Below are 16,523 nucleotides of genomic sequence, written 5' to 3'. Positions count from 1 at the left end.
TGATGGTCCAGGAGTTTTAATTACTTTGACTCTCTGAGCTGCTCTAATTAAAGCGCCCTCCTCGCCCCCCCAGAACACATATAAAAATGCCCAGGGCCAGTATTATAGTGCTGGACTTGTCATTTGCCCTTTTTATTAGGACTAGATTGTGACCTGGATGATGCATTGCAGGGGAATGCATGCCTGGATGATGCATTGCAGGGGAATAAGGACTCTTATTCCTGGGCTGTTCAGTCCTTGGACCCAGACACAGGGGCTATGTGCCTGCTATTCCCCTCACAAAGCAGGCAGTGAGTGGAGAGCTAATGGGATGCTGGCTTTCCTTCTCCCCATCATGCTGGCCATGCAGCTGAAGTCCGCGTGCAGCTGAGCTGTGGAGGAGATTGTAATCTGCTGCTGGTGTAAACCAAAAGCAAACCAATATGCCTTCAGAGTGAGGGGAAGTGGGGAGGGAATCACACCCCAGAAGGATGTCTCAGTCCTGATGCCTCAGGGGACCATCTCTTGCACAGGATGATATCTTATGGCAAAATCTAACCCATAACATTCTAGCTTCATTATTTTAAAACCAGGACTATCCAGCTTCTAAACAGACAAAGGCCTCACCAATGTACCAGGATGAACCACTGGCTCTCTGGACAGCTGGCCATGCAGGCACCTCCCCACTTCACTGTGTGTGGGCACCCTGGCCGCACCCTCAGCTCTCCCACTGCATCATGCAAGTACCCCAGCCCTCAGGCTCCCCTGGCACTACAGAATGTGCTGCACCATGCTGTCCTGCCCCATGAGGTGGAGGCAGAAAGGGGAAGCCAGAGGAGAGAGAGGGAGCCCAGCTGCAGCTGGAGCAATGCGGGGAGCAGAAGCCTGGTGGGATCCCTGGGGCTGCAAATTAACACAGCCCATGGGCCACCAGTTGGACAGCTCTGTTTTAAAACTATTAAGGAAGACACAGATTAAGCTTGTCACCATACAGCTATATTCCTCTGGCAGCCTTTTGTTAATCTGCCTTATAGTTGCATTCTTTACTACCTAAACTTTTTCACAGATTAAACATACCGATTTTGACTCAAGGAACTCCATCCCTTTGGCAACCTGATATGAGAAGCAAAGGAGATCTTCAAAAGTGAGCACATTGAAGTCCTCTTCTTCATACAGTCTTCCATTGATGTATTTAATTTCATCTGCAAAAAATAACCAGACTTACTATTTCTCTTTGTCTCTTTGGCCTCTGTTTAAGAACACAACAACATTGCCAAGCTTGGTCAGACCAATGGTCCATGTAGCCACATACCCAGTCTTCAAAAGGAGCAAGTAGTAGATGCTTTAGAGGGAGAGTATAAGGACAAGGCAGGATCAGAGTAATCCATTCCCTGCGATACCCTCCCTGGCATCAGCTATCATTGGTTTAGGGATATTAGAGGATACATCCCTGACTGTTCTTCTTAATAGGTCCCAGTGGACCTGTCCTCTATTGATTTACCTAACCCTGTTTTGAAATTGGCTATACGATCTGCCTCTACAACTTTCTGTGCCAATGAGTCCCACAAGCTAACCCATTACAGACCTATATTGTTTCCCCCTCATCCTTCTCCTTTCCAAACAGAAGAGCCCTAGCCTTTTCAATCACTTTTGGTAAGGCACCTACCCTATACCCCTGATTCTCCTTACTGCCCTTCTCTGTAAAATTTCTATTTCTACTACATCCTTTTTGAGATGCAGAGACTGGAACTGCATATGGGATTCAAGATGTGGCTGCTCCATGGATTTATACAGTAGCATAATTATGTTTTTCATTTTGTTTTCAATTCCCTTCTTAAAGATGCCAATATTTTACTAGGTTTTTTGGTCACCACAGCACCTTAAGATGATGTGATTAGTCAAAGGTCTAAAGGGTCTCCAAGGTCACTTCCCTGAGTCAAAGCAGTTAGTTCAGAGACCAGCATTGTGTAAATATAGTTGAGGTTATTTTTCCCCATGTGAAGTATTTTGCACTTGTTAATATTGAAACTCATTTGCTGCTTCTTTGCCCACTCACTCAGTTTTGTGAGAACTTTCTGAAATTCCTCACCATCATCTTGGGATTTGCCTTCCTGGAATAATTTAGTATTTTCTACCAACTTTGAGATTTCACCATGCACTCCTTTTTTCAGGTCTTTTATGAAAATATTGAACAAAACCAGCCCCAACCTAGGTCCTTGGCAGACCCAACTATTGAAATTCCTCCATCCAAAAAAATTACAATTTAACCTTTGTTTCATGTCTTTTAACCAGTTTTAAATTATCTCCATAGATCACAGGTGTTTTCACATTGCACTGTCAAGAATTGCAATTACTGCCTTATGCATTCTTTCTTCCCATCCAAACACACAATAAAGGAAAAGAGACAGGAGAAGATGTCTTCAGAGTCTAGCATCACCCTTACTATTATTTCTATTCTAGTAAATAAATGCATAAAGTTATTATAAGAAAAATCCTGAGGTCCTTAATAAGCTTTACTGAGGTGACTATCAAAATTGCAATTGGTGAGGAACAGAATGTAGGACTGGATGGCATCTCATGGTTATCAAATGCAGTCCCTAAAGTTATTAGGACCCAAGGCTGTTGTCAAAACTGTAAACAATCAAATCAATGCTAAAAAGCCTGCATTGCTATTCGTTCAAAATAAATGCATAATTTCTTACCTTCCTCAGAAAACATCATCATCCCATTTGATTCAGAGATCAAATCTAAGTCTTGGCTTGATTGCATATCTCCAAGGCTATCCATTTTAACTGATGTAATATATGATCCATTTTTTAATATAGTTCCCCTTCTGGAGTAGATGACATATTTTTAAAAAGTGGCATAGGACAGATCAAGTAATAATCTAGAATACAAATAACTTTACAGTGAAAAATACTTAAATTACTTCCAGTTAAAACCTTTGGAACAGAATTCTATCTAGCACGACACTTCGACAAGTCATAAATAAAAAACATGACATTTGTTTTGGATTTATGACACTTTCAGAACTGCCCCAAATATGGAACCAACTTTCAGCTATTTCCCTGTGGAATTCCTGCAGAGACCCTTAAGGTTGAATTATGGCAAATCTGGAGTCTGCCGATCAGGCTTCCTTTGTTAGATATCATTTCTCTCCTTAACCTACATTAATTCATTTAAATCACCTGGATCCTCACATGCACTAGTGCTGCACTGGTTTAAAACAGCTGAGAATCCTGCCCAAAGTTTTTCTTTGCAAAGTCCCATGGGATGCATACTTGAAGTGTGCTGGATCCATGCAAGCATATGACTAAGAATATATTTTTAAACTATAACTGCTGCTGAATGTTTTACCTGGAGTTTTGATCCATGTGGAAATTGTGGTAGAAGCTGAAATTGTGCTGTTTGAAGATATCTGTCCATGTTCTGTGAAATTTCTCTCTTTTGCTCCTTAAGTAGTTCAGAAGGTCCCCATAGCAACAATATTCAAAAATCAAGTAAACTGGTCCTGAAAGAATTTCTAACATGAATTTCTGCTACTGTTTGGGAAATGGACGTATTTAAATAGGCCCTGCTGAAGGTCCCATAAGCCCGCATTCTCTCATAGTCACAGGTAGAAATTAAAGAACTTAATTCTATAAAATCATTAGAAACACAGTAGAGTCCTGCTTACTACTGGCTCATGTAGCTGCCATGACAATACGAATAACAACCAAAGAAGAGAATTTGTTATCTTCATCTTTATTCCTTTGAACTTACTTTTAATCTGTTCCAATGGTTCTCAACCTTTTTAGACTCAAGGCACCCCCTAGAAAATGCCAGCTCTTCACTTTCATTCATTTTTTTTACTACAGAAAAATAATTGAGCTGTTCTTCTGTTGTAAAGAACTCAGAACGGCCACAACAGGTCAGAATGTTGTTAATACTATGGATTCCTGTTTGAAATCCTTGGGTTTATCTTGTGAATCATATCTGCACACCTAACAGTGCTAACATTGTGTGGCACCCTGTGGCATCCTCAAAAGGATCTTAAGGTCCTCCAGGGTGCCACAACACCCTGATTGAGCATCACTGCTGTAATCTTATGTGTACCATTCTTCCATTTTACTTTTTCCTCCCCTCTCTGCTTCATTGTCTCCTCTTTTCTTCACTCCACTCTTTTTTCTTCAGTTCTTTTCCCCTTCCTTTCCTTTTCATTCAGACATTCAGGCTAATCTGTCAATCTTCTTGCCCTCTTGGTTTTGGCCTTCACACAGCTTTTGTACCAATTTCACATTTTGATTAAAAATGTTATATTTATCTATATTGTTAAATTGTTACAACCCCTAGTGTCGACACAGTTATAGTAATATAGAGGAACCTTACTTACATCAGGAGAGTTTAATCTCTTTCCCTTAAAAGACAAAGCACTTTCAGGCTACAAACAGATGTTGTTTTTATTATGAGATCAGCTGTGCACATTAATTGACTGGTATAGGCACTGCCTGGGGTTGTTGTCCATGGAATCAGGTCCCTGCTGCTCCTGCAGCTTTAGGAGACCAATCCTGTGAGACAACAGCCCCAGATGCCTGGCTCCAACCAAGGGTGTGCATCTGCAAGTGTGGATTAGAAGTGTGGAACCATGGGGTTCCCTTACTCTGCAGTATGAAATGCGTGCCCCAGAATCCCCTGCTTGGGGTGGCTGAAGAGCCCAGGCAGTCTAGGGCTGCTGTGATTGCACCATAATTGAAAAGACCTCCACTACTATAGAGTACCACAAACTATTAACAGAAATTGTTGTGCTCACATTTTTGGGCACTTAGGGCATGACAAGGGTTAAAATATCTGTTTGCTTGTGTGAACACAAACATTTTTCAGGTGGAACAAAGCTGATCTCTGTTTGCAGCCTCAGTTTAAGCAATGTTATACCAGGACAATAGCATCCATAATAGTGGTATTCTATCACTTTAACCATCGCAGTATCATTACAGTAGTATAATTTTTGTGTGTAGACAAATGCTTAACTTTTCTTTCATTTTATCCCTAAATCATTTTCTGCTTCTTGACTACTGCTTAGCAGAAAATTAGGGCAAAAGAGAGAAATTTGTGAGACTTAACAGCGTTAAAAAATTATGGAGTTAGCTGCCAATAGCCAATTTTTGAAGTGTTTGTCTAACCTACTCAGATGCCATCAGCAGTCTGATGATTTAGGTTTAAGTTTAATTTTTACCTTTTTATTTATGAAATATAAGCACGAATACACAACTATAAATTGAAGGCAGAAACCAATCATTGCACAGAATGTAACATTATCTTGGAGAATAAAGACTGCTCCTGCAATTTGAAAAGATGTAGGTATGTTTCAACTAAGTGTTTATTACCTGACATAGTGCAAGCTCCTAGGAGATTCACAATATTTTCATGGTTTCCAATATGAGTCATCATTTTGAGCTCGGACATTAGAGCATCTTTTTCAGAAACATCAGGTTTTTCTGCAAAAACAGCATCATAAACTTAGGAATACATACAGCCTAGAATTTGAATCCTAATTAATTTCTTCTTTGCAGCATTAATTTACTTTAACTTAATATGACTTAATAGACATAAAGCTAAAAACTTATGGAGAACTGGCCTAATGAATATTACTTATAAAAAGTTCAAGGGGTTGGAATTTAGGTGACCGTGATCAGGAGATTATTAATAGAGTTCATCATTCTCAAGCAAGAAACACATGAGTGGCAAAATAAGGACAAATACTTAAAAAAAAAAGCAGACTTCAACCAACTGGAAACAGTCCAGAGGGGAGTAACAAGAATGACAAGAAACATAAAAAATAATATCTGGGAGGAAGAGCTGGAAGAGCTATATTTGATTTAGCCAGAACAGCACAGATTGAGGGGGGCAGTGTAACAGTCTTCCAATAAACAAAAGGCTGTTATAAAGCACATGGTTATATCATTTTTTTTCCATGGCTATAGAAAAGAAGTGCTCAGCTTAGTTTGCAAAAAAAGGTTTATTTAGATGATTGGAAAAATCTTTTTGACTACAAGGGTATTGAAGCACTGGAACACGCTGCTTAGGGAGCCTGTGGGGTTTTTTAAGGACAACTAAACTTCCATTAAGGATGGTCTAGTTACAGGGACATAGGACTGATGGGGGGGAGGAGGGGGATGTAAGGGGCTTGTGAGTCATCAAGTCTAGTCCCCTGTGTTTGCAGACAACTATTTACCCAAAGGTTCCTAAAAATCATCCTTCCAAACTCGTACACACTACACCTGCCAGGCATAGAACTGGAAACACCAGTAAGATGTAAAAAGAGCAGGAGAAACAAGGGCAATGCTAGTGCTGTCTCACCACAATGGCAGAGGAGTGATAAATTAATATATGATCCTAGGAAGAGGCCCATGCTCCACACTAAAGAGGGAGGCAAAAAACACCCCACAGTCCTCACTGGTCAGATCTGGAGATAAGTTACTTCTTAGCTCCACATCTGGTGGCCTTGACCAGAAGGCTTCCAATTAGGTACCTGTGAGGTTTCTGAGAATCAGTAGCACCACTTCAGTTAAAACTCCCAGTTCACTTGTGTTGAAATGCTTTGGAGATAGTGGGGGTACGGGTGGGAAGTCTCAAGCTTCTAAAACTGTGAATAGATATAACATCTGAAGTGCTTCCAAGGGTGAGCCAGTCAGGTGTATTTGCCCTTTGAAGTGCTTCAAAAATGGTGGAAGTGTTCCAAAAGTAACCCAAAGGAAATAAGTACTATTTACAAGTGCTTCAAAATTCTCCAGTATCACATAGTGCTCTACCTATCTCTAAACCACCCTTCTGTTTGCTCTGCTTCTGCTTTCTCCAAGTGCTCCCCTCATCAGAACTAGGAGACTGGAAGCCAGATTCCTGGTGTCCAGCTCTCAAATCCCACATATCTCTTCACACCTGGTCTCCCAGTTTCAGCAAGGGATGCTCTGGGAGAAGGGACGTGGAGCAGACACCAGAGCACTTGCTGACATTGGCTCCACTCCCCTGTCATGTGCATGGATGGAGAGCGTGCCACTGAATGCAGCCAGGGAGATTCCAAAGTGCTCCAGCCAGGGGGCATGGCAGAGGGCTGTACATCTGCCTGAGGCTGAAAATGTTCTATTTTTTAATGGAAGCTGCACTTCAAATGTTACAGCTGGTCCTACCTTCAGTATACTTGACCTTACCCTAAAGGAACAGAATGGATTAGGTGACCTCAGGAGGTCCCTTTCAGCTTAGATTGCTATGATTTCTATTATATTACAAGTTTGCCTAGCCTAACCCCACATATTTAATACAACATATTCATTGAATTACCTTATGGAAGAGAGATCAAATCTCCCTCAAATGTGCAAGAAGGTCAATGGAGGTTACTGAGAAGAGTGACCTGACTGCAAAGTCAGAAGTTGAGGCAGCAGGTCTGTTTTTGCCTTGAAACACAAACACTAAACTGCTGCTTGGGAGAAGTATCTGGCATTTACTGTACCTTTAAGCATTTTGACTGCAACCTGGACTGAATCTCCTGTTTTTCTTATTCCGTAAGCTGTAGCGTTCATCACTTTTCCAAAGGCACCAGATCCGAGTACTTGCCCTACAAGACAAATTTAGCTAATATGATTTCCAGTTGGGTGCAATGAAAACTGAAACTATGTCTTCATAACAGATTGCTCACCAAATTCCAGATTTTCTCTTGGAAACTCCCATTTGGGATCATACTCAAATGTACTGAAATCTATGTAGATGTACTCATTATCAGAGGGTCCAACCATCTGTATCATCTGTAGTTGGCTTTCATATTTCAATTGCTTTGGAGATGAAAAATACATGGCATTAGTCCAACAGAAAACATGGTTATACAGAGAGGGTGTGTAGAGGGCAAACATTTAAGTTTAGTTTTTACCTTTTTGTATTTATGAAAAATAACAATGGAGGCAAATATAAATGGAAGGCAGAATCCAAACGCTGCATAGAATGCAACATTATCTTGGAGAGCAAAGACAGCTCCTGCAATTTGAAGATATATGTTATTACGCAATGAGTTTGAATTGTGTGTAAATCTGCCACAGTTTTATTGTCTCAACTACTTCCATTCCTTTTTGGCCTGAGATTTGGTAGGGGGAATTGCAAGTGGTCAGCATCTCTCATGTTCCTACATCACAGCATGTAAATATGACTTCTTGCATGTGGAATGAATTACTACCAAGTGAAGCAGAGCGCTGAGGGGTGAAGGAGAGTTTAGGTGGCACAAATTTTGTGGAGGTGGAGCTGCAGGAATACCTATTTCTCCCTCTTCTGCAGCCTTTCGGTTTTGGGGAAGTCTCTTTAAGTAGCCACAGCCAGAGAGAGTCCCTGGCAATGAAACTAGTCTGCCAAGGTACATATGGAAAGCTGAGAGCCAGCAGTCAAAGTTCTCCCAATGAAGACTCCCTCAGGTTTTGCAGTAGGTACTCTGGGAGTACCTGTCCCTTGTGCTTTGAAAGGAGCCCTCGTGCCTACTGCCCCCTCCACCAACTTACTACACACTGACAGAGACTGCTGCTGCCAGAAATGCCGCTCCAGCTCAAGTGGCTGCACCTTGCAGAACAGAACCTGCTGCATCTTCTTCTTGGTGGTGCCTGGCAGCAGTGCAGGACCCCATGGGCTCAGTTCCAGCCCACTCAGTCATATAGCGTTAAGGTGCCTTACAATGTCTATATGTGGGTTATGGTGCCTTAACTAATCATGCCTAAATTTGATACTTGCTTTATGCAGGTATTGAATTTAGGTGTGATTAACCTAAACTTGCCATTTTTAAGGCACATTAATGGTGCACATGTGTAGACCTGTGACCTTAGCATGCTTTAAAAATGACTAATGCACTTTAAATCACAACATGTAGATGTGCCCAAAACAGGACAGTCCCCAGCTACCTCCAGGCTACATGTGCTTCCCTGTGTAGCCTGGGGCTGGCTGAGAACTGTCCTACTCAGGGGCAGGTCCCAGCCAGCTCCAGGCTGGGTGGGGAACTTCCCCATGCAGGGAGCTCCCAGCCCCTGCTCCACAATCGCAATTGCAATCACAGAGTGGGGGCTAGGGAGCTTGTTCCCTGCCCAGCTCTGCAAGTGTGCAGCTGTGGGGGGAACAAGCTGGGGAGCTTGCTGCCCCTCCAGCTCCCTGCTAGCTGAGCTGGGGGGGAACAAACTCTCCAGCCTGTTCCACCCCCCAGCTCTGCACTCATAGAGCTAGACAGGAAACAAGCTCCCCATCCCCTGCTTCAGGGAGCTCCCAGTGCCAGCTCCATGACCACAGAGCTGCTGCTGGGAGATACATATCTCCCAGTCTGAGCCCCACAGTCTTGGGGCTTGGGCTTGGAAGACCCTTATCTCCCAGCCTGAATCCTGCAGTTGTGGGGCTCAGGCTGGAATGGAAGGGTCTCCCAGCCTGAGCCTCAAGACCATGGGGCCCTGTGGTCATGAAGCCACTGCTGTGAGATAAGGGTCTCCCCGCTCCCCTGATCATGATGGTGGAGCAGGAGCTGGGAGATCCTTATCTCCCAGCCTCTACTCTGGCATCATGATCTGGGAGCAGGGGGCTTGGAGCAAACTGCTCCCAGGGCAGGGGGACATAGTCCTTGCCCGACCTCTTGTGACTGAGCCCACCCCAGCAGCATGTAGCTCCTGGGGGCAGGGAGCTATCTCCTGCCCCAAGTGGATGGCTGACTGAGAGCAGACTTGGCTCACATCCAACCATCTACATGAGCACTACTGTGCTGATACTAATACCAAGTAAATATGCTGCTTCCATTTGCAAGTAGCAAATTTACTTTGGATTACGGAGATATACTTTGAAGTAAGCATGTTCATGTATCAACCCATGTGCTTACTTCACAGTAAACTATGCTAATTTTCTGCCAAGTGTCTCATGTAGATGTGCCCTCTGAGTAGGAATTCTAGGAAGGGACTGTAACAGAGCACCCTGGCCCTTTAAGAGGGGATGGATGGCCCTGTTGTAGAAGCCCAGCTGCAGGTAGTTACCTAATCAAGGAGTACCCTCCAGCAGCTAAGAACCCAGAGAGGAGAGCAGAGAGTGAGAAGGCAGACTGGAAATCATATAAGCTTGCTATAAGGAAGAGGCTAGATCTAAAGGGTTTCTCTTATGGTCTGGAGAAAATCTAAATGTTGTTTTTTGCTCATTTATTTGTTTGTTTGGTGTGAAGACTATTTCTCATGTTAGGAGAACTGGTTGAGGGGCTTCCAATGTAGCAAAGCCAGCCTGCAGGATAACAGGCACATCAACCTGCTTACAAGGACCTTCATTGATATTTCTCTTCCTTACTGGTCCCCCCAACTCCGTTGGACAGTCTCTTTCTATTCAAAAAGTAAACATCATATGAACCTTTAAATCTATTTAGATCATTGTTCAGGTAGATCTAATTATGTTATGGGGATCTGATCTATGAAAGGCTAAGGACAAGAAGTCAAGCAATTATTAGACATTTCTAACTTAACTGTATAACCCACTCAAACACCCAATATTAAAAAGGCACTTGTTAACTTATGATCCATTGTACAAAACCTGGCCAGAGTACTGCTCTGCTAATTGACACTAATGGTTATTGCTGATCAAGACCATAAATTCCAAAACAATTAGGGCTACCTCTCGCATCATATAGATGAATACCCGATTGCTAGGGCTGTGTGAAGCTTCGGTCTCTGATTCGATTTGGCAGAGGTTTGGCCTGATTCAGTGGCCGAATCTCCAAATCCGAATTGAATCAGAGGACCCTTTAATCTCTCCAAATCAAATTGGAGCTCTCCGAATCAATTTGGAGAGATTTGGAAAGATTCGGCGATTCAGACATAAACACAGCTTTAAATGTTTTTTCTACATACCTCTAGGTAGCAGGCAGCTCATGAAGGCTGCAATGCTGGGGGATTGTACATGGAGCATCCCACAGAAGTACGGGGGCTCCCCAGCACACTTGGCAGCAGACCCGGAAGTGGACCAGAAGCACTTCCAGTCCACTTCTGGGTCCGCAGGGGAGCATGCTGGGGTCCTGTCCCATGCTCGCCCGGCTCAGTGACTGGTGCCTCCTGGGTCTGGGGGCACCTGGGGTCCCCCTGCAGTCAATTGCTGAGCCAGAGGGGATTCAGGAGGACCCCCAGCGTGCTCCCCAATGGGCCCAGAAGTGGACCAGAAGTACTTCCGGTTCACTTCCAGGTTTGCTGCTGAGCACATGGAGGGCCCCTCCCACACTCCTGTGGGACACTCCATGAGCTGCACCTGGTACCTTGAGGTATGTAGTAAAAACATTTAAAGCTGTGTCTGTGTCCGAATCACTGATTCTCTGAATCAGTATCTAATCTTCAGATTCAGATTCAGCTGAATCTAATCAGGGACAGTGATCTGAATCAATGAATCAAATCACTGTCCCTGATTTGGGCCAAATCTGAATCCAAGTCAAATAGGGCCTGCTTTTCACACCCCTACAGGTTACACATTCAGAAGTGTAACAGCGGCATTTAGTGCATATCACTGGGTTCTAGCCTCTTATGGAACAGTGTACTCCAGTATAAAATGTCAACTAACCTATGAGTATGTTATAATCGGCCAATCAGGCTGGGTGTCATAAAAAGGGAAAACAACACCATATTGAGAAATAGTATTAAAATCTGAAATTCCTGCCTCTTCCTTGCTATACTTTTATGATTCTAGAAATGCTCAACTTATGCAAAACCTTTCTAACAAATAGACTGATTTTGCTATGATCTCTTTCTTCTCAGCGTCTGTTCTTTTCTCAATAATAGTTATATGTCTCTGAAGATCAGGAATCAACAACTTCCATACCCTATTCAAGATTTTATAATCTGAGGCATGAGTAACATCCATCAATTATAACCCACTCTTATAAAGACATCACCTTGTCTCTGCAAGACAAGGGAAATCCTTATGCTCAGACTGAATAATCCAAATATTGTGTACTTTGTAACACTTCCTAAATAATCTTCTAAGTTTTCTGTTGCTTACGTATTTTTCCATATGGAAAAGATATGGGCTATGAATCTTATGTCTCAGAAAAAATAACAGAACAGAGAAAGACCTCACAGACATGTTGTCTTCTTCTATGCAATCATACATAGAAGGTCTTGCATGTTGCTTTATACAAAGGGAAAGTTTTCAGGTGGAGATTACTGACAAGAATAAAGAGGAGACCTATAGCACCTTGGGCCTTGATTCAGCAGGACCCTATCCAGCAGCACTCCCACTGATTTTCATGACAGAGGAGTCCACTTTGGATTTGGTCCCTAACACCCAATCACTAAACTTAAGGAAAAGGTTTTGCCAGAAGAGATACATGTTTTAACCACAATTCCACACAGTAATGTGTAACCCTCAATTCTATCTGTTAGGAATACTGTACTGTGAACCAGCTGTCCAGATAAATGGTATAGAAGAGTCTTCCGTCACCACCACCCCAGTCTTTAACTAATTAGCTTGAGATTGTCTGCAATAGCTGTAGAGTACCTTGCCGGTTAACAAAAACCTTCTCACAGGAGGAGCCAACAGAATTGTTCGCACAGCACTCAACAGAGAAGCCTGTTACTGTGTCCTCTAAATCTAGCGTGCTGCTTGAAATCCAGGACCCCAAACTTCTCTGTTCAGGTACGACATTCGAAATGCCTTCTGTGATTTCTTCCGTGCAACTGAAAAGAAGGGAATCTGTCTGTGATTTGACATCTTACACCAGTTTTGTGGGGGCTAAGGAATGGGGAGGGTCTGCTCTCTGTGTCAGAAGAAGATTGCTGGCCTTGAGTTTTACTGTATTTGTTGCTGGCTGTAGGAAGGCTCAGGGTAGTTGCTGGTATCATTGTCTATGTGATTGTAATTTTAACTGTGTTAAAGACACCAAGAGCTAAGGATGAAGAACTTTTTTTATGTATTATGGATTAGGTTTCAACTGCTAGAAGTGAACTGAATTCTGCTGATTTCAGGGGGGCCACAGCAGTTCATATCCACTGATAATCTTGCCTTCTGAATCTCGATGAAATAAACAGGAGGGAAGTTATCCAGATTCTGTTTTAGGCTTTCTCTTTAGGGTTCAACTTTGACTCCTCCTCCTCAACTCTGCTCACTAATCCTTTTCCACTAGAACTACTGCAGATGCTCTGAACTTCTGAGCTTCAAAAAAGCTGTCATTTAAAAACAAGAACCTTCATAAAAAAAATCACTTTTTTCTTTTAATGTATTCACTCCAAAATTATATTGGTATAATATTATACTGTGTGTGCATATTATATAAATTTGGATCCATATATATTTTTGTACTTTAGGAGAGAGAAGAATTCTGTACTTCAGGAGAGAGCAGACTGACAGCTTTTCATAGAATGCATGATTAGGCCTCTCCACATACACACATATGAACATGCTAGTAAATGGAAATATTCACTTTTGACTACCTTATATGCCAACTCTGTGTGTGTGTGTGTGTGTGTGTGTGTGTGTGTGTGTGTGTGTATTAGGGCTGTGCAATGCTTCAGGTGCTGATTTGATTCGGAGGAGATTTGGCCCGATTTGGTGCCTGGATCTCCAAATCCAAATCAAATCAGGGGATGAATTAAAAGATCTGAATCAATTCAAAGTTCTCCAAATCAATTTGGAAAAGATTTGGAGAGCTTTGACAATTTGGGCAGTCCCTGCTTGCTGCTGCAGGGAGCTGGACTCCATGCTGGTAAGTAGGGGCGGGGGGGGGGCTGGAGGAGGGGGGAAAGGACCATGGGGGGACCCCTGCCAAACCCCATTCCCTGCCTGCTCCCCCAGCCCTCCTGAGCACCCTCAGCCCCTGCTCACTCTCCCAGCCCCCTCCATGGCTGCCCCGCCCACCCCTGGACTCACTGGTTGCTGCAGCAGTCTTGAGGCTTCTGGAGGCTCATGGCAGAACCCCTATGCAGTGTGGGGCAGTGGGGGGCAGCGCCCCCCCCCCTCCCCTGCCAGACAGGAGTGGGTGAGTCAGGGCTTTTTTTTTTTTTTTTAAGGGGCCAAGAGCTGGGGTGGAGGGGCAGCCCTGGGGGGGGGGGGGGGCTGCGAGAGCAAGCAGGGGCCAAGGAGAGTGGGTGGGGGATGATGGGCTCATGCCAGAGCCCCTCTCGCAGCTTGGGGAAGGGGGGCCATCAGGAATTGCCCCTCCACCTGGCAGCAGCTGGTAAGTGGGGCTTTTTTTTCCCAAAGAGCCAGGAGCTGGGCCGGGCAGGGCTGGGAGAGCTGGCGGGGGATAGGGCCTGCGTGATTTGGAGATTCAGCTGATTTGACAGCAGCTGAATCTCCAAATCAGATTTGGCCGAATCAATTCAAGACAGTGATCTGAATCACCGAATCAAATCACTGTCCCCTGAATTGGCCGAATCCAGATCCAAAGTGAATACTAGCTGCTTCACACAGGCCTAATTACACATATACACACCAGTATATGGAAATATTCACTCTTGACTACCATATTTAAGCACAAAAAAGGGGATTTTGTACTTTAGGAGAGAGCAGACTGACAAGTGTTCAGGCCTCTGCAAATAACTGATTGTTCAGGTCAGCTACTGAACTGAATGATCATAAAAATTATATTTAGTTTAGCCTGAACCAGGTCTAAATGTTTTTGCTTTTTATCAGTCAAATAAAGAACTCATATAACTCGACACAAAACATTTAACTTGATCAGAAACAGAAACTTTCATGTCTGACATTCACAGAAAGAGTGAAGGAAAAGGAGAGACTCACAAAACCTCAGGGGCAGAAGGAGGAGTCTTTGTTTTACTTAATATCTCAGTCATAAGAGTATTCACCCAAGCTATGGGAAAGTGCACTAACCACCATGTTCTCTGAAATTCTAAGTTGGGATCTTCTCACTGTTTCCTACTGACACTGTTTCACCATGTATAAATATTTAATTATTCACTGAACCAGGGACTGGAACCCAGGTGTGAGTGCCCTAACCCTCAGGTTACAAGGTAGTCCCACAGTTTCTCCCACCAGAGCTATTCTACTTTGTATAGATTATTTAAACTGTTATGGTGTGTGTCTACACAAGACACTACTGCACAGCTGTTACTGTACATTTATTTAGTACTTGTATTAGCAACTATGTGGATACCTTTAAGAATGTTATCTATAAGTTGTTACATTGGTCTGGGGATTGCAGGAGAGAAGAGCAGATCAGTAGGCTAAGAAGGCTGTCTGAATAAACAAGCTTTATCAACTCCTTGGTCTTTTGAAAATAACACAGCAAGTACTAAATAAATGCACCCTAACTGGAATTACTGCACAGCAGCACCAGCGAGCATCTTTTAGGTGACACTACAGCGCAGTAACCTAATAATACTGTACAGTAGCATATTAGCATTGTCCATGCTGTGACACACTACTGCTCAGTATTTTTCAGCTACTGAACAGTCAGCGTCTCATGTAGAAGTGCTCACTGAGAAACTAAGCACAAATGTAAGAATGGCACCCTCTAATGAGTAAAACACTCTCTCCTGGCAGGTGGTAGACCTGGGTTTTAGATCCTTCTCTACTGAATATTTACAAAATGCAATCATGACAACAAGAGAAAGGGAAAGCATGTTTCCACCAACTTCCCAAATACCCTATAGTTATATGATAAGTGTTTTTGCCTAGGAGGTGGAAGATGCCAGTTCAAATCCCCTTAGGCAGTTTATGTAATTGAACATAATTCAATATCCTCCTATATCCTAAGTGACTGGTGAGCAGCTGAGTAAAAGGTGAAGCCCCTCTTCTTTGGCAGTTTTATGAATCTAACCCTGAAAATGTTTTTCATTCCAAACTATTTTGGAATGAAAACTGGATCCAAATACATGAATACCTTTGGGATGACAAAAGATGGCATGTTTAATGAATTTGCTGTTTGCCAAAAAAAATCACCCAGATTTACATACAAGTCCCTTAATTCAAGACAAAAATGTTTCCATGACATTGGGTTCCACAATTACAGCATTTTACTTATTGAAAACTACATTGAATGTTTTAAATACACCAGTTATATGATGTCTTTCCTTTCTAATTTTTGTACAAATAGAGTTATTTTGGAAGAGTGGGATTTAGCTTTGAAAACGCAAGGTTAGGAAAATTGTCCAAATACTTTTAAAACTTTTTTAACACACTTAGTCTTAGCCATAAAATGTCATGACTATATTTGACAGGTTATGATGCATGTAGGGTTATGAGATTGTACATTCATAATCTCAGTGCAATGTAATTACTACACATTTCAAGATTCACCTGTTCTCTTGGAGATTTAGGGCTTAATTCACTGCCTAGTTAAGTAACTGAAGGCTATGACTGACTTTATTGGGCACTAGATCAGATCCTTAATGTACTTCAAAGTACTGAAACTATTAGGCTTTTCAAAGAAACTCTTAGCACTTTCAGGTATGTCCTGACAAATTGATGGACCAAGAAGAATTTATACATGAACTAATATTTAGTTTGTGTGCAGTTAAATAAATCTCTAACTACTAATATAAACCCACCTGTGTTTATTTGTACAGAGCTTCATATACACA

At 42.6% G+C, this 16,523-nt stretch overlaps 1 protein-coding gene across 1 annotated transcript in view; it reads right to left on the bottom strand.

The window, feature by feature from the left end:
- FLT3 (fms related receptor tyrosine kinase 3) overlaps positions 1-16,523 on the bottom strand; it is a 97,455-nt gene that overhangs the window by 16,645 nt on the left and 64,287 nt on the right. The window contains exons 12-19 of the mRNA XM_006270481.4: positions 12,481-12,659; positions 7,877-7,980; positions 7,649-7,781; positions 7,463-7,567; positions 5,343-5,453; positions 3,337-3,490; positions 2,682-2,812; positions 1,057-1,181 (exon numbers count right to left, since the gene is read on the bottom strand). Of these exons, the coding sequence (XP_006270543.2) occupies positions 1,057-1,181; positions 2,682-2,812; positions 3,337-3,490; positions 5,343-5,453; positions 7,463-7,567; positions 7,649-7,781; positions 7,877-7,980; positions 12,481-12,659 (1,042 nt within the window). The remainder of the gene's footprint in view (positions 1-1,056; positions 1,182-2,681; positions 2,813-3,336; positions 3,491-5,342; positions 5,454-7,462; positions 7,568-7,648; positions 7,782-7,876; positions 7,981-12,480; positions 12,660-16,523) is intronic.

The sequence above is a fragment of the Alligator mississippiensis genome, chromosome 1, assembly GCF_030867095.1.
Source record: "Alligator mississippiensis isolate rAllMis1 chromosome 1, rAllMis1, whole genome shotgun sequence".
In the NCBI taxonomy this organism is placed as follows: Eukaryota; Metazoa; Chordata; order Crocodylia; family Alligatoridae; genus Alligator; species Alligator mississippiensis.
Note: the sequence above shows the minus strand (reverse complement) of the source record. Positions and strands in the feature narration are given on the sequence as shown.